Source organism: Peromyscus eremicus, chromosome 2 (genome assembly GCF_949786415.1).
Source record: "Peromyscus eremicus chromosome 2, PerEre_H2_v1, whole genome shotgun sequence".
NCBI classification, from domain to species: domain Eukaryota; kingdom Metazoa; phylum Chordata; class Mammalia; order Rodentia; family Cricetidae; genus Peromyscus; species Peromyscus eremicus.
Window position 1 is genome coordinate 134,981,465 of NC_081417.1, and position 26,006 is coordinate 135,007,470.

At 46.7% G+C, this 26,006-nt stretch overlaps 1 protein-coding gene and 2 long non-coding RNA genes across 3 annotated transcripts; 2 read left to right on the forward strand and 1 right to left on the reverse strand.

Annotated features, from left to right (window-relative positions):
• Positions 1 to 2,255: 2,255 nt before the first annotated feature.
• Positions 2,256 to 5,208, reverse strand: LOC131904016 (uncharacterized). The gene is made up of 2 exons (XR_009377654.1): positions 3,448 to 5,208; positions 2,256 to 3,175 (listed from the first exon to the last, which is right to left on the reverse strand). It is a non-coding gene; the product is annotated as an uncharacterized LOC131904016 (long non-coding RNA).
• Positions 5,209 to 19,048: 13,840 nt separating this feature from the next.
• On the forward strand, positions 19,049 to 24,263 carry LOC131904018 (uncharacterized). Its single transcript, XM_059254927.1, has 2 exons — positions 19,049 to 23,131; positions 23,728 to 24,263. The coding sequence occupies exon 1, from the start codon at positions 21,791 to 21,793 to the stop codon at positions 22,952 to 22,954; it is 1,164 nt and encodes a 387-aa protein (XP_059110910.1). The 5' UTR covers positions 19,049 to 21,790; the 3' UTR covers positions 22,955 to 23,131; positions 23,728 to 24,263.
• A 24-nt stretch (positions 24,264 to 24,287) lies between these two features.
• LOC131904019 (uncharacterized) lies at positions 24,288 to 25,385 on the forward strand. The gene is made up of 2 exons (XR_009377655.1): positions 24,288 to 24,495; positions 25,209 to 25,385. It is a non-coding gene; the product is annotated as an uncharacterized LOC131904019 (long non-coding RNA).
• The last annotated feature ends 621 nt before the right edge of the window (positions 25,386 to 26,006 follow it).

The window sequence follows — 26,006 nt, forward strand, 5'->3', positions numbered from 1 at the left end:
CAAAGTGCTCAAAAGAGCCCCGAACAAAATGGAAGGCAAAGCGTTAGGTCCAGTGATTGGAGAGGATACAGCCAGGACCTAACTTTCTAAAGAGTTCCAAACAAATTCTATAAGCTCCTTTGTTTCACCAAAGAGGCAAAAACCAGGATGCTGGCTGCAGTGGGAACCTAAGAAAAATTCTTGGAATAAAGTTGCTCTGGCTGCTGCTTTGGGCAATCTTTCCACGTGGAGTCATCTTGCTGTGAACAGCTGCCACTCAAAATGTTCTGCCTGGGTCGTCCAAACAGTTATCAGGATTATTAAGAACAAAAGCTATGTCCTGACATCTCTAACTAGGTCTGCTCATCCATCTCAATTCCCTAGAGAACTCTGTCCCTTGTCTCTGGCCTTCTGTGTAGATGTAACCAACCTTCTTATTAAATAAGAAACATAGAACCAATGCAAAGAAGAAAGCCAAGAGGTCAGAGCTAAGAGCTAAAACCTTACCCTTCCTCCTGCAGTGGTCCTACCTCTCCGAACTCACTACCCCTGTGTTAATGTCTTTATATAGTGTTCCTGTTCTGCCTTCTCATTGAAAAAAGAAAAAAGGAACTAAAGAAAAGAAGGGGGGACTAAAAAAGGGAAGACTAAAGACAAATGAACAGGGACTAAAGACAAAGTAATAGGGACTAAAGATAAAGGAAAATAATAGTTTTATTACAGAGTTTTCGGCGAAAGTGCTGAGTTCAGCCCTGCCAGTGGATAAGGCATGCGGGTGTTATGGAATGGGGAACTGTGGGGGTGGTTGGGTAAACGCCCCACACTTCTGCCTGTCACACACCTGTCCATAGGATGCCTGTGCCCCTCCATATACAGGTGGTGTTCACGGCATCAAGAGTCATGGGGACCAAAGACTGGTATGGGCTTTAGCCTAAATCACAGCCCTCTTCCCCATCCTTACCCACTGCAGGGTGGTTAAAAAGCTGGGGCTGTGCAGCCAGTTCAGTAGTGCCCAGACCAGGGCAGTGGTGCAGTGTGGAGGCCAGAGGCTGGGGAAACTGAAAAGGAGTGGTGTGGTAGGAGCATGACAATGTGGAGAAGAACTACCGGTCCTGCCAAACTCTGGTCCTCACAGGGGAGGACTTGAGAGGAGGAAGAGCCCCGGAACTTAGGAGAGTGAGAGGAGGAAGTGGGAGCCCAAGCGCTGGGCTCCCACACTTGAAGACTGGGAGAGCGAGTTTTATGGGGAGCCCCGAAGAGTTTGGGAGCCAAGTCTTGGGCCTAAAACCCTTGGATGTCAGACTTCTCAGAGTTGCCTCAGCCAACAGTAGAGTGAACTTTGGGCTAGCCATGGTTGGGCTGACCCACCTCTACCAGTGGCTGGGGAACCTGGGACACAGTCTCCCACTTGTGGGCTTTATAGGGAAGTGCCAGGGCCCTCACCCCGGTGACTTGCCTTCTGCAGAGTAGCTCTGCCAGATGCTTGGAGTCAGGGAGCAGGCTTGCAGAGTGCAGCAGAAGCTCTCTTCAGAAGTCATGTATGGTTTTCCCAAGAAAAAGCCTGAGGCAGTAACAACAATTGAGACCTATTTAAGAGTAAAGACCGCGGCTTTGCTTAGCAAAAAAATGAACAAGAAAAGAGAAAGCCATTCAAATCCACAAGATGCCAGGAAGGTAGAAGAACAAAAGGGACCCACAGAAGCCAACACCAAATGTTCTCCATAGTTTTCCGGGAAGATCTGGGAGGTGGTGTGGAACCTTTATAGAGGCTGTGGTGAAATAGAACCAGGTCGAGAGCCAGGAGCAACATCTCGATACAGAGAACGAACTAGTCACCTTGAAGGACACACTGTGGAGGGCATAAAGATCCAGCTGAAATCCAGTTAGTGTGGGCAAGCAGAGTGATTCAAGTTTAGAGGCAAGAGAAGTGTAGGAATTGTTAGAATTCTTAGCCACTCCCCCAGCTACATGACTCCATGTGCGCTGGCAAAGATGCTTAGTCATCCCAGTGTAATCCAGGCATTGCGTGATCACGTAATCTATGCACATGGGTAGTGTACCTATGTAAGCCCGTACGCGCATGTGGGGGTGGGGGACTTACAAAAGCAGGTTCCATGTATTCCTCTTCTCTCTTCCTGCACAGTTATTCCACAGGCCTATGCTCACCTTTCCTATTCCTTTCCCTTAATAAACTCTTATAGTGGGTTTTGTTGTACCTTGTGGCTTTTCTCACATGGTAAACAGCGCCGCTTAATAAATAACAGGAATTACAGCCATCATAGAAAGGGGCAGAAGCTCCGTTAGCCGAATTCCTCCAACATAAGACCTTCTTTGAGAGAAAAAAATGAGGGAATCGAGCCTGTCACCAAGGAAGAAACCAAACCAAGTTTGCTAAAGAGGAGGAAGTCCGTGGACCATGGAGTTTTCAGCCAAAGAGAATCATGTAGAATTCTGTCCCGGCGTCAACAGAAAGTTAACTACAGCCACCGGCTCGGGGCTGTCACAAAGAGGCCACAGGAAGCCTGTTAATGGAGGAGGAGTGGTAGTAAGACTCTCCCACCATCTGGAGCAACCCAGTCATGTCAGCGGGCGACTCCTGCTTAAAAGGAAGTGCTTCGATGAGCAGGACTCACCGAGCAACTCCAGTAAGACATGACGCAATGAGACTCCCGAGTCTCCGTACACGCGCGCGCCGGGGTTGGCTTTAGCGCTGGAGAGCTGAGACTGTGAGAAGGTCCTGGATGAGAAGCTGGAGGTGTGGGGCAGCGAATGTCTTATGAGAAAGAGGGGGGCTGCCCAATAAGATCAGAAAACACCTGTGTTGGGTAGCTCTGAAAATCTCCATGGAAACCAAGCATCAGACAGTCAGTGGATGATGGGTGGGCATCTTTGCCTTGAAAGTAATCATGTCTTTCAAAGCTGGTGAGGTGCAGTCTCCGGGAAAGAATGGTAGAGATTTAAGGTAGTGAATTTGAGATCCCTTTTGGCAAGCACTGTGACACAGAGGCGTGACAGTAGTTGACACTAGAGAAGCAGAGAGAATTCACCTTTCCTGTCCAGAGCACAAGGGAAGCCTTGTCGTCCGGTCAGAGCTCGATCAGGATGGTGGGGGCACCTGGCACAGACATCAGGGCAACTAAATGCCACTGCCTTGTGGCATCAGAGTCCCTGAGCTCCACCACCTTCGTCCCTTCATCTAAAAAGAAGAAAACGAGACATCTGCAAGCAGACTTAGGACAAACTGGAGGAAATCTGGTATCAGCACATGCTTCATCCACTCCTAACCATTTTTTTTTTTTTTTTTTTTTTTGGTTTTTTGAGACAGGGTTTCTCTGTGTAGCTTTGTGCCTTTTCCTGGAACTCACTTGGTAGCCCAGGCTGGCCTCGAACTCACAGAGATCCGCCTGGCTCTGCCTCCCGAGTGCTGGGATTAAAGGCGTGCGCCACCACCGCCGGGCCACTCCTAACCATTTTGATGGTGTGCTAGAAGACTCCCTGACTCCACAGCTTAATGACCCCTGGAGCCCGTCTCTGTAGCCTCCGCTCTGGTGCTTGACTCAGGCTTAGCCTTGGAGCCATTATGGTCTGGGCTGGGAGACATTGGAAGGCTGGGCGCTCTTGGTATTGCTGAACGAGCTCTTTGCTCTGATGGCCCGACTCTTGAACTCTGGGTACGCCCACACCACCATGTAAAAGGGTGAGGGATCCAGGCTCCTCTAGAACATTCTTTCTCTGCCCAAATAATTGGGGGGCTTTGAGGTTGTGATTCTGATTGGGGTAGCACTCTTGTGAAAGTCAAAGACCTCCTGTCTTGAAGACAAGTCTTGTAGGGTACCCCATGTACCCCATGACTTCAGCTTTCACATCTTTTCTGGCCAGCCCTCCCCAGACCGGCTGTGTTGTTATTATCCAGCTGGGAATATTTCTTCAACATCACAATGCAGGCAGTCACTGGCCTATGTATCAGGTCCCTTGAAGACACCTTGTTCCTGCGGTTCAAACATCAGGTCTTTTAGAAAAGTTCCATCCTCCAGTCAACGGGAGATGCCCTGGTCCCTAACCATTGGCCTCAGCAACAGGAGATCCTGTAGATGGGAGGGCATCCATTTCAAAAGTTTCATCTCAAGTGTCTTGAAGTCATCCTAAGGGGTCCTTTTGAGGGGGGATTTGTCCTTCAGAAATTGTCCCACATGTCTGGTTACTTCTGGCCATTGACGCTAAAGTGCCAGGTCCTTTACAAATGTCCCATCAAAAAAAAAGTCTTTGAAAAAGAGGTAATTTCAAAAATTGCAACGTAACTAACTTCCTTTGAGGATGAACTGTTGGCCTCAGCACCGGAAGGTCCTTCTGAGCAGGGGGCAGCCTTGCGCAGAAGCCATTTCTCCAAGTGGTTTTCTGTAGCTGTTGACCCCATCGTCAGCCAACTGCAAATGCCCATCTGTGGAAATCTGTTTTTAAAAAGGATGTCTTTGAAAATGTTGCAACCTCAAGTCGCTGGAGGATGAACTGTTGGCTTCGAGTTCCTTTTGAGGGGAGGGAGGTCTCCCTTACAAGTTGCGTCTTGAGTCCGACAATTTAGGATCCCCAGCAGGAATTATGCCTTGGAGGGATCCCCAGAGGGAACTGTGATCTTTGACCTTCCATCATTCCAGATTCACTGCTTTGGCTAATTCTAGAGAACTGGAGTGAGTTTGACCCTCAAACTAGGGAGGAGGGTGATGGTTGAATTCCAGTCTTTCAGGCTCTTAATCAAGCCAGCACCCCTCCCCTTTCTTTTTCTCCTTCCTTCCCTGGCCTTCCTTGCTGACCCCAGTGGGAGACGGCTCCTCCAGCAACTGCCATGCGCGAGCAGAGTGAGGCCTCAGCGACCGCTAACGGCGGAACTTTCCAGGTGGGAGCGGTCCTATCCACGGAGAATCTCCGAGCCCTGTAAGCTGTTCCCCAGTGGACTCGGCGGGCAGCAGACGGCAGAGTCGGTCGGTCTGCACAGCCACTTCGAAGCCTTCAGTGCTTGATGCACCACGGGGCGTAGCTGAGTCTGGTTTGGTGGTCACCTATCCGCTCTGCCAGGATGCTTCTCCGACCGAATGGGGTGCTGCAGAGGGCGGGTGCCCAGTGAAGGCCCCTCTGACGCCAGAACCTAGGGGCTACAGGGTGGTGGCCAGTGCAACAGCTGCAGTGATGCCCACAGTAGCTGGGTGCTCTTGCCCAGCCTTTCCCAATTTGCCCTTAGGGTAGCTTCTTCTTACCCTGCATGGTGTCTCTTATCTGATGACATTCTTAGCTTTGGGATGGTGGAAGCTAGTGGTTGGTCCTTTAAGAATACAATTTAAGATTAAACAATTTTTTTTTAAGATTTATTTAAGTTTTGAATATTTTGCCAGCACATATGTATGTATGTGCACCATATTTATACCTGGTGCTCTTGGGAGTCAGAAGAGGGCATTGGGTGGCCAGGAACTGGAGTTACAGATGGTGGTGAGCCACCGTGTGGATGCTGGGAACCAAACCCTATTCCTCTGCAAAAGCAGCCAGTGCTGATGACTCATTTCTCTAACACCAATTTTAAGATTTTGACCCTTTCACAAGCATGCTAGGTCAGACACAGAGGTGGGCAATGAATGGTTTTCTGAGAGACCCAAAATAGTCCAAGATAATTTGACTCTGGTTTATAACATTTTATCGCCATCTATAATCTTGAAGTTTAGTCATTTGGCCTTGTGGAATATTCTAACACAGGTGTAGCTTCTAGCCTCCCTCCCTCCCTCCCTCCCTCCCTCCCTCGGTCTATCACCTCTTTTTTTCCTTCTCCTTCCCTCCTCCTTTCTTCTGGGAACCTCAGTTCACAAAAGTTAAGTATGCATTTACAGATACTCTCCTTATGTTACCAGTGTCCAATATCTTTGAATTATTAGGAGGCACTGCTGTAGTACACACAGTTAGCCAGTCTGAACATCGTTTAACACAATTAGTAAGCACAAACAGCAGCATGTGGTGGTGCACGCCTTTAATCCCAGCACTTGGGAAGCTGAGGCAGGCAGAGCTCTGTGAGTTGGAGGCCAGCCTGGTGAGTTCCAGGACAGCCGGGGCTATATGGAGAGATGTTAATATTATTTATTAACAGTTCAGATTCAGAAGTCTGAAGTTATGCCTCTTAGAAGGGTTGTATAACGCAGAGTGCAACAATTAACATCATTACACAGAAGAACTATGTCGCCAGCCTGCACACTAACTTAGCTTTTACTATTGAAGCAAAATTTAGAATCTTTGGCTCTAACTAGATGTGCTGGCTAGTTTTATGTCAACTTGACATGAGCTAGTCATTGGAGAGGAGGGAACCTCAATTGAGAAAATGTCTCCATATGATGGGGCTGTAGGCAAGCCTGGAAGGCATTTTCTTAATTAGTGATGGGGGGGGGCAGCCCATTGTGGGTGGTGCTATCCCTGGGCTGGTGGTCCTGGGGTCTATAAGAAAGCAGGCTGAGCAAGCTATGGGGAGCAAGCCAGTAAGCAGCACTTCTTTATGACCTCTGCATCAGCTCCTGCCTCCAGGTGCCTGCCCTGCTTGAGTTCCTGCCTTGACTTCCTTCAATGATGAATAGTGATGTAGAAGCATAAGCCAAATAAACCCTTTCCTCCCCAAGTTGCTTTTGGTCATGGTGTTTCATCACAGCAATAGTCACCCTAACTAAGACAGAAATTGGTACCAGGATAGTGGATTATTGCTCTGATAGACCTGACCATGTGTTTTGTGGGAGGATTGTGGAAGGACTTTGGCAGTTTGGACTAGAAAAGCCATTGAATGTTTAAAGCATGGTGAGCTTGGAACACAAGAATGCAGGGGATGGAGGCCTGGTAGTGAAGTTTCAGAGAGAAGCTTAAAGACTCTGTGGGGCCATTTGCTATTTTAAATTAAGATTCTGTCATTCTGGTCAGCTGAGGCTGAAGAGTCAGCCGTGATTAACAAGAGACCAGCACCATTGAAAGAAAACCTTCACGTTCCTGGGACAGTTGATGCTGAGAAATTAGCAGTGACTAAGAAGAGATCAGTATCACTGAGGAAGTGTTTCCTGAGTCAGTACCCAGAAGCTGTGTTTCAGAGGTGGCCAAGGTTGTAGCTTGCACTGGCAGCCAACTTGGTAATGTAAGAGTCACTCAGGTGGTACTAGTTTTGAAGGCATGAAGGAAGGGGTCATGGAAAGCTGCCGAGGCTTGGTACTGTGTGGCCATGCTGGAGTTCCTGAAGAAAGCCTGGGAGAGGTTACCAGTGAAAGTGCAACCCAACTGCAGAAAGTGATGACAGCATTTTGGAGACACCAGGACCTTGGGATAACCCCCAGGAATGGCAGCAGCGGTGGAATACCCCTAGCTGGAGTCTAGAAGACAGGCTCTGTGCTACAGACAGTGGAGCCGGAGAAGTGACCCAAGCCCTTTGAAGGAACCCAGAAGAATGTGAGTAAATCTCAGATAATTGGACATTGAGTTATTTACACTGTTGGAGTTTGTTTTTGTTTTTGCTTTGTTCAGATTGTGACTGTGCCCTGGTTCTTCCCTATTGAAGTAAGAAAGGGTTTAATTTATATTTGACTTGACAGGAGCCCACAGTTGAGAGACTGAATATTAAATGGCTTTGGATTCTAAAAAGAGACTGGCTATTTTAAAGAGACTAAATTTTTAGGTGTTTGAGTTTTTAAGGACTGGAGAATTTTTAAAAATTTGGAATAATAATTTTATATTGTGACGTTCCTGTTAATGCGAGATCTTGGGGATAAATAACAAAGGAAAGGTTGTGGCTTGCTAATGATGTGTTTGTGTGTCAAGTTGACAAGGGGTCATTTATGCTGCTTAGTTTTATGTCAAATTGGCACAAGCTAGAGTCACTGGAGAGAAGGGAACCTCAACTGAAAAAAAAGTGCCTCTAGGACTGGAGATATGGCTTGGTCATTAAAGGCTAGGCTCACAACCAAAAATATAAGAGAAAATGCATCTATAAGGTCAGGCTATAGAGCTAGATGGTGGTGGCACATGCCTTTAATCCCAGCACTCAGGAGGCAGAGGCAAGCAAATCTCTGTGAGTTCAAGGCCAGCCTGGTCCACAGAGGGAGTTTCAGAACAGCCAGGGCTACACAGAGAAACCTATCTTGGAAAACAAAAACAAAAAAACCCAAACAACCATACCAAATAAACAAACAAAAAGATCAGGCTATAAGCAAGCCTGTAGGGCATTTTGTTAATCAATGATTGATGAGAGAGGGCCTATAGGTGGAGTTTTTCTTTGGAACCTCTGACCAGCTCCCAAATAACCACACAGAGACTTAATATTAATTATAAATGCTCTGCCAATAGCTTAGGCTTGTTACTAACTAGCTCTTACAACTTAAATTAACCCATATTTCTTATCTAAGTTCTACCACATGGCTCATGGCTTGTTACCTAGTTTTCTATACATTCTGCTTCCTCTGCATCTGCCTCATGACTCCTCAGACTCCACCCTCTTCCTCCCAGGATTCTCTTTGTCCCCCAAATCCTGCCTAGCTTTCAGGCAATCAGCTTTTTATTAACAATGAGAGCAATTCATATTTATAGTGTACAAAGATTGTTCCACAGCAAGGGCCCAGCACATGGTGGGTGGTGCCACCCCAGGTAGGTGGTCCTGGGTTCTATAATAAAGCAGGCTGAGCAAGCCATGAGGAGCAAACCAGTAAACAGCAAGCAGCACCTCTCCATGGCCTCTGCATCAGTTTCTGCTTCCAGGTTTCTGCCCTATTTGAGTTTGAGTCCTGACTTCCTTCAGTGTGAACAGCAATGTGGAAATGGAAGCCAAATAAACCCTTTCCTCAACTTGCTTTTGGTCATGGTGTTTAATCACAGCAGTAGTAACCCTGACTAAGACACTAGGATAAGTCTATTGTGTTGATAAAAATTAAAATTTAGGGAACAGTGTTAGTTATTATACAGAGTTCTTTTCTGACATACAACTGTATCTAATAGCTACAGTAACAAAACAGTCAGGGAAATGAGATATAGACTAGGACTTCCAATAGCAAGATGTCCCAAATGGTAGTGTTTTCTCATCTGAATGATACAGAAAACAGCATCTACCGCTCCCCTTGCATAGATTAAACTTACTCATCTTCAATGGCAAACCTTTTCCATTATCTATAAAATTCAGGCATGTAGTTCTACACATTTTTAGTCATAAATATATGACATGAAAATGTCCTAACGTCATTTTAGGGGCTGGAGAGATGGCTCAGCTGTTAAGAGCACTTGCAGCTCTTCAAGAAGACCTGAGTTTGGTTCCCAGCACCCAAGGTGGGTGTCTCACAAGCACAGGGAGCCAATACCCTGTCCTGGCATCCCTGGGCACCTGTACTTACGTGCACATACCCCCCCCCACACATATGCATATAAATTAAAAGTAAAAATCTTTAAATCAGTTGTTTACAGGTCATTGAAAATACTTTAATATACAAAGATACTTAAATGAGCCCTGACATTCTAAAGTTCCTTCCAAAGTGGTCTGATAAATATATTTCTATTACTCTTTGACGGTTTCATACATATCTATATGTGTTTTAATGATTTTCATCTATTACTCCTGCTGAACCCTTTCTCCTTCCCCACAAACCCACTACCTATTTCCATGTACTATTTTTTTTTGTATTTCTGTCACCCTGCCCCTGCCCCAGCCTCTGCATTTAATTAGGGTAGCATGCATGAGCATGAGTATGGAGCCTTTTTACTGGAGCATGAGTAAGCCAACACCAGTGACAAAAATGATTCTCCCAGCAACAATTTATTGCCAATAGCATCTCTGGAGAAGGGTTGTGTCTCATGAGTCCCATCTCTATCTATGATGGAATGTTGGTCCCATCTTGTGCAAGTATGCACACCTGATAGCAGGTCATGGGTACAAGGGCCATGACATGTCCAGAAGACAGAGTTTTAAAGATGTATTTAATTTTAAGTGTGTGTGTGTGTGTGTGTGTGTGTGTGTGTGTGTGTGTGTGTTACCCATGGAAGCCAGAAGAGAGCATCAGATCTCTTGGAGCTGGAGTTATAGACCACCTCACATGGAATAAGCCACCTCACATAGATGCTGGGAACTGAACTCAGGTCCTTGGGAAGAGCAGCAAGTGCTCATATCTACCGAGCCATCTCCAGTCTTCATACTTGTTTTTAACAAAACCTGAAGTCTTGTCTTTTAAGCCAGTTACGAACCATTACTGAAAACAGAGCATTATCTGTAAGAAAGTTAACCTTGCTGCCTTTACATTAGAACACAGTTTCTCAATTGCAGTGAATCTATTCCTTAATACCCAAACTGTAGGTGTTTTCTATTTGGGGGTGAGGTTCTGTGAGAGTGAATCTTATTTGTTAACTTGATTATATCTGTAATTAACCAAGAGACTGTACCTTTGAGGGATTTTCTTGATCAGGTTAATTGAAGTGGGATGACATGTCCCAAATGTGGGCAGTACTTCCCAGGGCTGCCAAGATATACGGAGCATCAAGTGAGAAGTTTTTACTTTCTTTCTTCATACGTTCGTCTTGAGCTGGTGAGTTTATCTAACTGTTGCTGCTCTGGTCCTGTGGCTACCCTCGGAACCCAGTCTTCTTCCAGTGTGGACTATGGTGGCTCTCTAGAAATCATCCACTCACTCCTTCAGCACCAGACTGAGACTGATGAGGCATCCAGACTCTGGGATAGAGAGGCTAGTAGATTCTTAGCCTTTCCAGCGTGGAGACAGTATGTCACCTGAATGATGTGTACTTCCTTCTCTCTCTCTCTCTCTCTCTCTCTCTCTCTCTCTCTCTCTCTCTCTCTCTCTCTCTCTCTCTCTCTGATGTACGTATGTTAGGATACTCACACACAGGTCCTCCACCCTTGTGGAGGTCAGAAGACAATTTTTGGAGTTTGTTTTCTCCTTCTATTATGAGTTATAGGGATCCAATGCCTGTCATCAGATTTGTGTGGCAAATACTTTTATACTCTGAGCCTGAGCCATTTCTCTAGCCCTTTTTATCAGAGTTCTTAGGGTCAAAGCCTCTGTGCTGGCAGCCCTAACAAGCCAGGCCAGGCCAACCATCCTGTGACTCCCCAGAGAACTCCCTCCATCACACCCAGTGATCAGCCTCCAGAGCTCATTTCTCACCTGGCCATACCACGCCTGTGCCTTCCATATACCATATCTTCCTAGATACTAACATTCCTAACACCATCAGACATAGACCAAAGGCTTCTCTGCCTATGGAGGTCAGCCCAGGTCACAAGCATCTTCCTTCTAGCCCCGCCCACTGCATCATAGACAGGCAGTGTTAGCTAAAGATGTGACTCTCCAGAGAGTTCAATTCCCCCCATCCCAGGGCAATAGTGAGTGTTGACGGCAGAGGCTGGTGAACTTCGAAGGGTATTTATCTCGTAGACAGATCATGCCAGAGAGAAGAAAACTAAATATTAAAGAGCTCTCCATTACAGTGTAGGATTGATGAGCGAGGGACAAAGCCCTAGTCCCCAGGAGTGTGAGAGAGAAAAATGAGTTGGCAAGACTTTAACTCACCCAGAAGACTGTATGTTACTGTGAGCCTCCAAAGATCGGGTAGTCAAGTCTCAGGGCCAGTCACTAGGGCTCATTTTGCTCCACAGGCTGTGAAACTCCTCAGGGCTGTGCCAGGCCACAGCAGGGTGTTGACTGGTGTGGGTTCTAGTCAGGTCGAGTTGGGGGACTTTTTACAGCAACTAGAGGAACCAGGACATCACCCTCTACTTGGAGGCTCTGCTAGTGAGAGCTGGGCTTCTGACACTAAAGGCCATCCCTCATTAGTCACTATAGAGATATTGCCGAACAGCTGTGGTGAACATCTGGAGTCAGGGATCCAGGGAAGCTCCTTTATAAAGACATCATATAGGGTATGGCCAAAGAAAAACCACGAAGCAATGCCACCAATAGAGACCCAGGGAAAAGGGTCAATGACCTTCCCTAATAAGGTGAATACACGAGAAGAAAACCCTCAAAACTCTCCAGTAGAGAGCCATGAGGACTTGTGGAAGGACGTAATCATAGGAGACGGCAATGCATCACCAAGGAGGCCAAGAGCAGTGTTCCAGTACTCCAAACTGGATGTTTTTGAAGAACATGGCCTGGTGGGAAGAAAGATCCAGCTCAAGAAAAAGCAGTTGCTGCAGGCAACACTGCCGATTTTCAAACTGGAGGAGAGACATGAGGAGGAAATACAGATGTTAAAGATGAAGAACAAGAGAGTTAGGGATAGGGGGACCTGGCTCCAGTTCTTACCAGACAAGTCATTCTTGGAGCAAAAGCAGAGGGAACTGGGCTCGTTGTTAATAGGAGGAATGTTCAGCTCACTGCTGGACAAGAGAAAGACCCAGGCCTTGGAACTATCGGCCGAAGGCCATCATTTGAACTCAGGCCCCAGAGCACACAGAGGGGATCTACAGCCATTGGCCCTGGATGACAACAATAAGGAGGCCACAAGAAAACTGTCTAAAAAGGAGAAAAGAAAGCTAAGGATGGAGTGGTGGGATCCCACAGTCTGGGGTGGCCCAGTCACACTGGCTGAGCGTGAACAATCTCCTCGAAAAACCTGTTCAGAATTCCAAAGTAACCCGAAGAAACTGAGCTTCCCCATAGGCAGATCATATTATCGAAACACTGTTTTTGTGCCTCAAGAACATTAAAGGTCTTCGTTAAGGCCCCGAGACTGTGGTTTCTGGCCAGGGCTATAGTCTGCTGAAATCCAAAGGTCTCCCAGACAACTCCTACAGGGCATCCTCCCTTTCTCCTCCTGTCTCTCCTGGCTGGCCCTCCTGAGACTGTCCATCATCTCTCTAGGGATTTCCTGGGACATCACTCTGGTGAGTCTTCCCTTATCCTGGTCTTTGCCTGTAACCATTGACCTCAGATGAGGACACCCCACTCCTGAAGTCTCTTCAAAAAGAAGGTTTTTCTAAAAGTTTGCCCTCCAGTGCCTGGTGGGCACCCTAGGCTAAAAGATCCTTTGTGTAAAGTGGGACACTCTCACCAAAGTTGCCCTGGGAGGTCCTTCTGAGGGGAGGGAAGTGTCCCTCAGCAGCTGCCCTTGAATCCTGTTACTGGGACCCATGGTCCAGCACCAGATCCCTTGAAGCTGCCCCACCTCTGGAGGGCTTCTCTGGAAGATTTTTTTGGCAGCTGTGACCTCTAGTGTCTGGATTGAAATCCTTTGGTCCAGTGTCTGGAGATCCTTTGAGGAAAAGAATGCCTACTCCAGAGTTGGCCCTTGAGACCTTTGGCAACATTTTGAGACCCTGTTCCTGTGGAAGGATGTCCTGTCAGGAATGACCATCTTTGACCCTCTGTCTCTACAAGACACAGGCCCCCAGGGTCCCTTCAGTCATTGTTGTGATTTGCTGTGAAGGGCCCGGATGAGTTTGATCCTCAGGTCCTGAAGAAAGTGATATTTTTTTTTTCAGGTCTTTGGCTCTCAGTGTAATGGCGCCTCTTTTCCTCATTCCTTCTGGACCCTCTCTCAAGTTCTCACGGTGGCTTGTGGTGGATTCTATAGCAAAGTATGGCCTTGAGCTGTAAGGAGACCCCAGTGAATGCTAAGGGTGAAATGGCAGTTTGTAGGGTAGGGACAAAGTCAGTCCCTGCAGATGAATCCCTAGGCTTACCTCAATGTGCAGATTAGAGAGTCTGGCCTGTTTGGCCACTCTGAGATCTTTGGGACTGGGACCGGTGAGTCCCCAGACCAAGTGCTCTGGTTGCTGAGGCTTGGTGGCCTGCTCCATGTGGAGAAGGCTTGCAGGCAAGGCCCTCTCTACATGTGGGTGGCATAAGGCCACATGGGACCACGGCAGCCTCCGGGATCTGTTGGGATTTTTAGGTAACCTGATTGGTTACTTCTAAGACCAGTGCAACGCACAGGGCAGAGTTCACAGCTCACAGCAGTGGGGCCGGAAGTGTGCCCTAGACTGCGACTGTGTCCTGAGTTACTCCAAAGCGCATTGGGGCGGGGGTGGGGGATAGGGGGAGGAGACAGAGGGCCAGATGCATCCACCCAGTGTGACAGTGTGGAGGTGAAGCTGAGGTGCCCAAGGAGGACAGCCACAGTGGTGGGCATTATCCAGGGGGCCACAGAGGCAATACTAGGATGGGTGTCACAGGATTTCGTGAGGACTGAACAGCCTCCTTGGAGCAGATAAACTGGGAGCCACACTCACAATTGGTGTCAAAGAGGTCAAGGCTGAGTAATGGATGTAGATGACATACCTTGTTCTAGAAGGAAAAATTTAAATGCCCATGAGTAGCAATCAATGTAATTCTTTCCAACAACCCAAGTGTTTCAACTCCTAAACCCCTTTCCCTACTAATCCTTCCCCACTTTGTCTTGGCAGTCTGTCCCCACCCCACCCCTCGCCACTCTCTCTTTTTCATTTTTCAGAGAAAGGGTTTCTTTATGTAGTCCTGACAGTCCTGGAACTCACTCTGTAGACCAGGCTGGCCTCGAACTCACAGAGATCAGCTTGCCTCTGTCTCCTGTGTGCTGGGATCAAAGGTGTGCGCCACCACCTCCTGGAGGCTGTGTCTCTTAGGAGCCTGCTTACTTTGGAGCAGAGGTTGGTGGGTGTAGGTGTGTGAGGCTGTCTCTTCTTTGCTTGTCAGTTGTCTATGGCTCCTTCTGAAGGCAGACTGGGCCTCACACGTACATTTTTGTACATAGTCACTGATAGACTCTATTTTTTAATTATATTCTTAGACCCTGGTCACTTTTTAAATTTTATTTATTTATTATGTATACCGAAGAGGGTGCTAGACCTCATTACAGATGGTCGTGAGCCACCATGTGGGTGCTGAGAACTGAACTCAGGACCTCTGGAAGAGCAGTCGGTGCTCTTAACCTCTGAGCCATCTCTCCAGCCCCAGACCCTGGTCATTTTTATACTAGCAAAATGTCTTGTTTTGTGTTATAAGGCCAATGGTGTGGACTTCTGAGTCGATAGCAATACCTGGGTAGAGTAGGATATTTTATTTTGTTGTAAGGACTTGTTACCAGGGTACAGCATTTTTGGTGAATCCGCTTGGTTCCCATGCCTGAAATCTGGAATGGTATTCTCCTAGTTCCATTGCTGTTGCTGTGATAGAATACCTTGACAAAAAAGTACCTTAGAGGAGAGAGTTTATTTCTGCCCCCAGTCTCAGCAAACAGCCTATGGTAGGAGGAATGTCATGGTGCAGGAACTTGAAACAGCTAGTCACAACACATCCACAGTCAAGACCACCAAGAAATAAATGCATGCATGTGTACCTGTTTGCTTGCTCACTCATGGTCAGCTGGATTTCTGCACTCTTCTACAAAGTTCAGGACCCTCTGTTTAGGGAATTGTGCTGCCCCCAATGGGCTGGGTCTTTCCACAACAGTTAAGGCAATTCCCCTAAAGACATGCTCACAGGCCCACCCAATCTATAGAATCCTTCACCAAGACTATTTTCCAGGTGGTGACAAGTTGGCAGTTAAAAAGAACCATTACAGATATATGCAAAAATCATTTTCTGAGTTTCTTTATTTGAGTCACGTTCTCTCTATGTAGACCAGGCTTAGAATTAACAGAGATTCGCCTGCCTCTGCCTCTGTAGTGCTGGCATCAGAGGTGTGCACCACCATGTCCAGCTTCAGGGTTCATTTTTTAATAAATCATTTTGTTTTATAGTATACATGCAAAAATTTTCCCCTAGTTTCCACTCCTTACTATTTTAAGGTATTTTTAAATCAGAGTCTCTTGTGAATCCTGGCTGGTCTGGAACTCCCTATATAGATTCAAACTCACAGAGATCCACCTGACTCTGTCTCTTAAATTGCTGAGACTAAAGGTGTGCACCACTGTGTCCAGTCTGTGGATTCTGTTTGTTTGTTCTTGTTAGTGTTCTGTTGCCGTGAAGAGACACCACAATAAAAACGTGTTTAGTTGCAGGGTCGCTCACAGTTTCAGAGGGTTGGTCTGCCAAAAACTTGGGGTTTTTTTCCCTCCTCTGACATGGCCCCTGGCATCAGTCCACTATCATCATGGCGGGGATCATGGCAGCAGGAATGTCGCTGGAGAAGTAGCTGAGAGCTATATCCTGATCCACAGGCAGCAGGCAGAGTGAGCTACTGGGCCTGGTGCTTTTGAAACCTCTAAGTCCACTCCCAGTGACACACCTGCCCCAACAAGGCCACACCTCTTCCAAGGCCACACTTCCTAATTCTTTCCAAATAGTTCATCAACTGGTGGCCAAGCATTCAAATACGTGAGCCTATGGGGGCAATTCTCATTCAAAACACCACACAGTTATTTTCTATTCTTCTGTTAATTCTTTTTTTTTTTTTTAAGATTTATTTATGTATTGTGTGTGTTTGGGTGCTTTGCCTGTATATATGTCTGTGTACCATGTGCATGCTGCCTGAAGAGGGGGATGAAATCCCTGGGACTAGAGTTATAGCTGTTTGTGAATCACCATGTGGTGCTGGTAATCCAAGCTGGGTCCTCTGGAAGAACAGTCAGTGCTCTTAACCTCTGAGCCATCTCTCCAGCCCTGCATTAACTCTTAAGGGAAGAGACAATAGTATGCACTGTTCTGTTCTTTGGAGCACATCAGAATGTCATGTTCCTACCTGGGGTCAGAACTATTCCATTGGTTTGATCAGGAGGCCTACAGTGTGACAGAGATGACAGTCATTTTTCTAATGTCACTACAGAAGCCAGAGATGACTTATTAGTGTCTTTCTCGGCAGGGTCTGTGTGGACAAGCGGGTAGGGACAATCCATAATACGTTTCATAAGTTTGGTCTAATGAAGAGGTGGGTTTATGAGTTTATATTACAGAAAGAACAGGTCTCTGTATTCTTAAATCTAGAACCTATATAGTAGTTAGGAAAGGTGAGGTCCCTTAAGTTTAGTAACGAGATGCTTAAACAGGTTGCATGAGATTAGGCCTCAGGAAAGAAGTCATAAATAATTCATATTGGTCATATAAACACTGACCTGACTGATGTGTAGGTTTGTCTTATTCTAGGAAGCACCTCATTCTCCCAGTTCAACAGCACAGTTATCCTGTAAGCATTTTAGCTGAGGAAGCCCTAATAGCTTTTAATTGTCTGGCCTATACCTGCTAATCAATGGTAGACCAAAGTTCTGTTTGAGACAGGGTCTCTCTTTTAGTCAGTGTTCTGTTGCTGTGAAGAGACACAATGTCCACTGCAACTCTTACAAAGCAAAGCATTTAACTGGGGCTTGCTTACTGTTTTAGAAGTTTAGTTCATTGTCATCATGGCAGGTAGCAAGGCAGCACACAGGCTGACAAAGTGCTGGAGAAGTAGCTGAGAGTTCTATATCTGGATCCTTAGGCAGTAGGAAGAGAGAGACATTGGGTCTGGCTTGAGCTTTTGAAACCTCAAAGCCTGCCTCCACTGATACACTTCCTTGAGGCAATAAGGCCACACCTACTATAACGAGGTCACATCTCCTAACCCCTCTCAAGTGATGCTACTCCCTGCCGATCAAGAATTCAAATATATGAGCCTATGAGGGGCATTCTTATTCAAGCTGCCACAATCTCACTGTGGAGCCCTGGCTGGCTTGGGATTCACTATGTAGATTGGGCTGGCCTGAAACTCACAGAGATCCACTGACTCTGCCTCCCAAGTACTGAGATTAAAGGTGAGCACCACCACTTCCAGCATTTTATTTTTAATTTAAAAGAACTTATTAAAATCTGACATGGCTTCAGAGTTTGGGTCTGGTCCAGATAGCAGTAACAATATTAAAAGAAGGTAGGGATTGGGTTGATGAGATGGCTCAGCAGGTAACACCTACGGATCTGAGTTCAAGTCCCAGGTCCCACCCAGTGGAAGAAGAAAACTGATTCTCGGAAGTTTTTCTCTGACCACACATATTCACAGATATGCATAAATAAATGTAATAAAAATATTTTAAAAGAAGGTGGGAATAATTTAGACTGCAGGCTGGGGAGGGGCATCTGTGGTTTCCCGCTCATTGTCATCTTTGTCACAGAAGCAGTGGGTAGGGCAGTACAGCTGCAGCCACCTGCTCTTCCCAAGGAGCAGGCTCCTGGCATCCTGTCTGGTCTTACTTGAGCTCTGTTACTCACGGGCCAGGCCAGGGAAGGGAGAGGTTGCCTCCTGAGAGCTCTCCAACCAAACGGCTTAGTCAGTCATCTAGCTGTCAGCCATGGGCATGGGATGAGAAATGATCAGAAGGACCGAGGGAAACGTTTTAGCAGTACGATAGGAAAAACGTATTTTCTCACATGATGGCTTGTTTGGCCAAAAAAGAAAAAAAGAAAAAGAAAAAACAAGAAAACAAAAGTTACCACTTGTCAGGGTGTTAATAATAATCTGATCTGCCCCTTGAAATCCCGCCCCTTGGGGCCACCCTGCATCCTGATGTAAAGGGAAAAAATCCCCCCCCCTCTCTTTCCTATCTTTTCTCTGACTCTCTATTATAATAAACTCATTTCCTCGTGGATGCAGCATCTGGTTTGTGAATGTCCACCCACCGCCCCATTGCCATGCCCTCATGGTGTGGGTCGCCTGCCAGCCCATTGCTGTATCTGCCCAGCATGCCAGCATGTTTCCCTGCACACAAGGGATACCCTCAAGGTCCTCTGTGTATAATTTATAACACAGGCTCTAGCTTGGGTAGGTGATCCAAGGTCCCCCATGTCTTCTTCAAAGCATTGAAATAATCACATGGGGATCACAATGTAGCAAAAAGACTTTATTCAAAGCAAAGTGGTAGTACTGATTAGAAAGGAACACACTGTCAAGATTAATATGGGGGTGGGGAGAGTTGAAGAGATGGCTCCGAGTTAAGAGCACTTGCTGTTCTTCCAGAGGATCTGAGTTTAGTTCCCAATGCCCATGCCAGGTGGCCCTCAATGCCTGGAACTACAGCTCCAGAGGCTCCCACATCGTTTCTTGGCCTTTCTGGGCACCTGCACATATGTGACACACACGTGTGTGTGTGTGTGTGTGTGTGTGTGTGTGTGTGTGTGTGTGTACATACACACATAGAAGAAAAAATCTTTGAAAAAAAAGATATCTCAGTCTCCATGAGTGAATGAGTGAAGTACTCAAGAAACTCAGATTATTGGTCGCGGCTTCCTTGGATGGGGTGCCAGAGAAGGCTGGGTTCTGTGATGGCCATTCCTGGTTGTCAACTTGACTATGTCTGGAACGGACTATAATCCTGAAATGGAGGACACACTTGTGATCTAGACCTTGAGGCAAGAAGACAACATGCCTTTGATCTTGAGGCTGGAAGGCGCAGCTTTAACCTGGCCACACCTTCTGCTGGAAGGACAACGGACAAAGGACAAAGGACGGGGGTGTGTTCATCCTTCTCCTGCTTGCCCTGGCCTTGTCAGCCCATACATCCACTCTTTATCTGGCACTGGAGCCTAACTTCTTGGGGATTCCAGCATGCACAGGAGACCAGCTGAGACACCCAGCCTCCTGCGACTGAGCAACTCTCGATTCTTGGACTTTCCATTCACAGCTAGCCATTGTTGGACTGCAGCCTGCAAGCCATTCCAATAAATTCCCCTATGTAGAGAGAGAGAGATTCATTCCATAAGTTCTGTGACTCTAGAGAACCCTGACTAATACAGTTCCTAAAGGGGCATTGTAGTAGGTTCTATTTTTGTTGAAAGATCAAGTTACATAAATTACATATGCATGAAAATTATGCATAAGAATATCATCACGGGCAAGGGAATCTCCAAAACTGCTCACTTAGAGGACTCAATGCCTTATTGTGCATTCACCTGAAAGAGTCTAGTTTGGATCAGCCCATTGTACAGAGTTTTCAGTTGCCTAGAAGATGCTAAGAGGAGAAATCAATTGCCTGGTTTAGTGCAGTCCTACGCACAATTAGTGTTGGTCATAGTTCCTGGATTGCTAACAGGTTGCTAGGCCATTTCTTTTTTTTTTCTTTTTTTCTTTTTTTCTTTTCATTTGGAGAGAGGGATGAAATTTATAGCTCTAGCCAAGTGCAGTCTCAGATTGCTAAAATAATTGCTATGTTCAAAGAGCTAATAACACAAAAACCTTAGTCCTTTAAGAGATCAACAGCACCTATGTTGCCCTAAGCTTCCTCCACTGGCACTTCCCCACTCTGATTCAAATAACAATTAACACTTTGTATTTATTTCTACACCAGTTTTTAATGCAAGATTTTAGGCTCTGTAGACTAATTATATATAGGTTCTCAGATTCAGGTGACTAACAGAAAAAGGCTGTTAACTGACTAATTGTGTCTGGATATTATTAATCACATAAAATAGTACACACATTCTTTGCCTTTTCCTTATATCTGTCATTGGTTTAATTTCTTTCCTGGTAACCCTTGTAGCTATCCCTTTAAGAGATAGGCAGGACTTTTTACAACCTACAGCTGTTGTCATCCACCAATGAAGCTGACCAAGTCTTTGCCAAGTGTGACTCTTCTCAGAATACTTGTCTCTGAGAGTTTACTTTGTAGTTTTTATAACAAGTTGTTAATGAATGGATACACACACACACACACACACACACACACACACACACATATTCATGCTTGGGGGGACAAAGAAAAAAGATGGAAAGAACTAGGGAGAATAACGAGAGAACAGCAGAAGGGACTGAGAGGAGCTAAGCATGAGAACAGACAAGAATCTGTGTAGACAGAATTTGACATAGAAGAATAAAGTGAATGGACTAAAGAACTCAGTGTGCTTAGATTCATTTACTAGCCCTCAGATCAATATCCTAGCCACTTGTAGTTTCTGTTCTGGACCCTGGTAGAAATCTCCTTAGGGCAGGCACTTGAGGAGAATTCGTTAGTTCTTGAATCTAAAACAGACCTCAAACGCTCTTCTCTACTCTGCTTCACCAGAGAAGAGAAAACAGACAGTGCTGGTCCTAGAAGAAAGCGCTGAGAATGCCCTGCCAACGCTGTGATTTCGGCAGCGGCCAGGAGCCTTCAAGCTTTCCCTGTCCCTTTGGAGCCAGCTGGAACTAGCTGACACCCAAACTGTGTCTTTTTCTCCAGGATCATTTCCACACAATTGCTACCAGTGTTATTTTGTCTTATTTATTTTACCATTTTAATACTGTAGAGGTGAATATGAGGAGACAGGAGCACAGAGGTCACAGCACACATGTGGAGGTCAAAAGACAACTTTTCAACTCTTGCCTACCTCTGAGAGTTCCTGAGAACTAACTCAGCCTTTCAGGCTTGTGTGACAAGCCCTATAATACTCAGAGTCATCTGATCTTCCAGTAAGAGTTCTTAGGGTCAAAGCCTCTGTGCTGGCAGCCCTAACAAGCCAGGCCAGGCCAACCATCCTGTGACTCCCCAGAGAACTCCCTCCATCACACCCAGTGATCAGCCTCCAGAGCTCACTTCTCACCTGGCCATACCACGCCTGTGCCTTCCATATACCATATCTTCCTAGATACTGACATTCCTAACACCATCAGACATGGACACAAGGCTTCCCTCAGAATGTAGGTCAGCCCAGGTCACAAGCATCTTTCCTCTAGCCCCGCCCACTGCATCATAGACAGGCAGAGCAGCTAAATTGTGACTCGACACAGAGTCACATTTTCTCCAAACCCAGGGCAACAGTGAGTGTTGACGGCAGAGGCTGGTGAACTTTGAAGGGTATTTATTCTCAGAGACAGATCGTGCCAGAGATATCTTGTAGAGAGATAGTGCAGGATCGATCAGTGACAAAGTCCTTGTTTCAGGAGCGTGAGAGGGAAAATGAATGGCCAAGCACTTGGCTCACACAGAAGACTGGATACTATTGAAAGCACCCCAAGACTGAGCAGCCCTGCATTTTGGCCAACCACTAGGGCACATTTTGCTTCTCAGGAAGTAAAAAACCTCCAATTCTCCCAATCCAAGAGTAGAAGTTTAGGTACTCCACGGGCTAGCCAAGGAGATTCACTCCCCCTTTTCCAGAAACCAAAGAAAGGAGAACATCACCCCCTACAAGTATGCTCTGCAGGTGAGTGCTGGGACCCCGTCACTGAAGGCTCTTCCTTATTGCCCATCACAGAGATGTTACCAAGTGGCTTTGTTAAACGTCTGGAGTTAGGGACCAGAAGAGGCACCTGTACAAATCCAAAGGAGGCGTGGACAGAGAAAAATCTCGAGGCAACAGCATCAATAGAGAACCAAGGGAAAGGGAGGCCAATGACCTTCCCTAATCAGGTGAATAATCAAGGAGAAAAACCTCAAAACTCACAAGGTCAGGGTCATAAGGACCTGTGGAAGGACATAATCATAAGATATGGCATTGTATCACCAAGGAGAGGCCTACACATGGTGTCCCAATATCCCAAACAAACTGGTAATCTTGAAGGACATGTCCTGGAGGGAAGAAAGATCCACCTGAAATCAAGGCAGGGAAGGTTGTCCCCTTGTAGTTTGGAGGAGAGCCAGGAGGAAGTAGTACAGACACCGAAGAAGGAGAAGGCTAAGGGAAAGAGAGCTAAGAAAAAGGAGGCTCAGAACCAGTTCTCAAGAGAAAAGGCATTCCTTCAGAGGAAACTGGAGGAGCTGGGCCCAATGCCTGTGACCGGAGTTAGTCTGCTAGACAAGAGAAAGACCCAGGCCTTGGAACTGTCAGCCCAAGCCCATCATTTGAAGTCAGTCCCCAGAGCACACAGAGGGGATCTACAGCCATTGGATCAGGAGGACAACAATAAGGAGGCCACAAGAAAACCGCCAAAAATGGAGAAAAGAAAGCTAAGGATGGAGTGGTGGGATCCCACAGTCTGGGGTGGCCCAGTCACACTGGCTGAGCGTGAACAATCTCTTAGCAAGACCTGTCCAAAATTCCACAGTGACCTGAGGAAGCTGAGCTTTCCCACAGGCAAACCATATTATCAAAACACTGTTTTTATTTCTCTAGAACATTAAAGGTCTTCGTTAAGGTCCCGAGACTGTGGTTTCTGGCCAGGGCTATAGTCTGCTGAAATCCAAAGGTCTCCCAGACAACTCCTACAGGGCATCCTCTCTTTCTCCTCCTGTCTCTCCTGGCTGGCCCTCCTGAGACTGTCCATCATCTCTCTAGGGATTTCCTGGGACATCACTCTGGTGAGTCTTCCCTTATCCTGGTCTTTGCCTGTAACCATTGGCCTCAGATGAGGACACCCCACTCCTGAAGCCCCTTCAAAAAGAAGGTTTTTCTAAAAGTTTGCCCTCCAGGGCCTGGTGGGCACTCTAGGCTAAAAGATCCTTTGTGTAAAGTGGGACACTCTCACCAAAGTTGCCCTGGGAGGTCCTTCTGAGGGGAGGGAAGTGTCCCTCAGCAGCTGCCTTTGAATCCTGTTACTGGGACCCATGGTCCAGCACCAGATCCCTTGAAGCTGCCCCACCTCTGGAGGGCTTCTCTGGAAGATTTTTTTGGCAGCTGTGACCTCTAGTGTCTGGATTGAAATCCTTTGGTCCAGTGTCTGGAGATCCTTTGAGGAAAAGAATGCCTACTCCAGAGTTGGACCTTGAGACCTTTGGCAACATTTTGAGACCCTGTTCCTGTGGAAGGATGTCCTGTCAGGAATGACCATCTTTGACCCTCTGTCTCTATAAGACACAGGCCCCCGGGGTCCCTTCAGTCATTGTTGTGATTTGTTGTGAAGGGCCCGGATGAGTTTGATCCTCAGGTCCTGACGAAAGTGATGGTTTTCTTTCAGGTCTTTGGCTCTCAGTGTAATGGCGCCTCTTTTCCTCATTCCTTCTGGACCCTCTCTCAAATGCCTGGTTGCGGACTCTGGTGGATACCTCAGCAAAGGCTGCAGCAGGGCCATGGCAGGGTGGAGCCCGGAAGACGGAGAATTCTCAGTTGTTTACACTGTGCATGGGTCTCTCCATGAGCAGACTGGAGGGGCAGGCCTGCTTGGCCACTCTGAGGCCTTAGGAAACCAGACTGACGACGTGGTGCTGATGAGTCCCCAGACCAAGAGCTGTGGCTGCTGAAGTTACTACTGCATTCGGAGGAGGCCAGTGCCTTAATGCCACCCAGGAGCGTGGAGTGGATGGACACACCAGGGGCAATACAGCACAGGTGGTGTCCTGGGCCACCTCAGGCTGAAGAAGCTCCCTGTCCTGGCTTTTAGCTTGAAGTGATGGAGCACTTTGCAAACCCAATGCGGTTTAAAAAAACAAACAAACAAAAAAAGCTGAGACCACCCCCATATGCAGTCGGGCAGGAAGCGTGCCTTAGGCAGAGGTGGCCATGGGTCGGTCGGTTGCATCTACCACTCCCGCTGATCCCATGAAGCCAGGGATCCGACAGCTGTGATGATGGGGGCAGCTCGGCAATGACGAAACGCTGGGACTGTGGCGGGGCAGCTCCGCACGGTGAGGGGCACAGGAAGGATGGATGTGGACACTGCTTGTTTCAGAAGGAAATGGTAGAGTGCCAGGGCGTGGCCATCGGAGGATTCTTCTAAACAACTCAAGTAGATTGACTCCTAAGTCTCTTGCTCTGCCAGCCCTTCCTCAGTTTGCTTTGGGGAGTCTCTTGGAGGCTGCTTACCCTGGGGTGGGGGTGGGAGTTTGACCCGCTAGTCACTTTCTATGGCTCCCTTTGAAAGGTGGCCTGGGCTCCACATATATATATTTTTGTGTGCAATCACTGATGGGCTATTATTATTATTATTATTATTATTATTATTATTATTATTGGTTTTTCGAGACAGAGTTTCTCTGTGTAGCCTTACCTGTCCTAGAACTATGTATAACAGGCTGGCATTGAACTTGCAAAGATCTGCCTGCCTTTGCCTCCCAGTACTGGGATTAAAGGCGTGTACCACCACCACCACCACCACCACCACCACCACCACCACCACCACCCACCTATGATGGACTATTTTTAATATTATTAATTGGATAAAGGTCTATGTGTTATACACACACACAAATTAAGTTTTATATATACATTTATATGTGTGTATGTTTTGCCTACATATATGTTGGTACCATGTGTATTCCTGGGTCCCATGGGGGCTAGGTCTTTGGATTTCCCAGAACTGTAGTTATAGACTGTAATGTCATGTGGCTGCTGGGAATCTAACACAGGTCCTCTGTCAGAACAGCTCTTAACCACGGAGAGTCTTTCCAGTCCCCCTTAGTCAGACTTACACTAACACAATATCTTACTTTGTGTTTTTAGGTGTCATCGATTGGACATGTTGATTCTGTAGCAAACCTGGGCATGGAAACTTGGTAACATAATCTTCTGTGTGGACCTGTACTTGACCAGAGGGCTTTTGATGGAATCTGCTTGTATCCCAGGCCTGAAATTTGGAATCTTTCAGAATTCATTTTTAATAAATCATTTTGTAAGACAGTATGAGTGTACCAGTTTGTTTTCTCATATCAATTTCTTAGTGTTTGAAGGATAATTTTTTCCTGCTAATTCTTTTTTTAATGTTTTTTTTCTGTTGTTCATTTTTATTCCTCAGTTAATTCTTTTTTATGACAGGGCCCTATGAAGCCTAGCCTGTCACTGAATGGGATATATGTCTATGTAGCTGTGGATGATTTTGGCCTCCTGATCCTCCTGACCCCACCTACCAAGTGCCAGGACACTGAGCTGTGCCACCTGCCCACTTTCTCTGATTCTGGAGATGGAACCCAGGCTTTCTTGCGTGGTATGCCAACACCCTTCCCACTAAGCCACATGCTCAGCAACTTGTCTGGTAATTCTCAACTTTTTGCATTTACACAGCCGCCAGGGTAAGAGCCTGGTTCCTGGCACCCCTGATAAGCCAGTCTTAACAACCTGTCCTCAGCAAACCAAAAGGCACAGTGAAGTGAAGGGAAAAAAAAACACACCTCCTTTTCAAGTGTCAGCACTGAGGAGACAGGGACACAACTCCACCTTCACCCTCAGCAGCCCGGGGACTTCCCCTAGAGCCATGCTTCTCAACCTTACACCGCTGCGACCCTTTAATACGGTTCCTTGTGG

Excerpts from the sequence above, each read along its gene's own strand:
- LOC131904018 (XM_059254927.1), top strand. The coding sequence starts at position 21,791 with ATGAATGGCCAAGCACTTGGCTCACACAGAAGACTGGATACTATTGAA.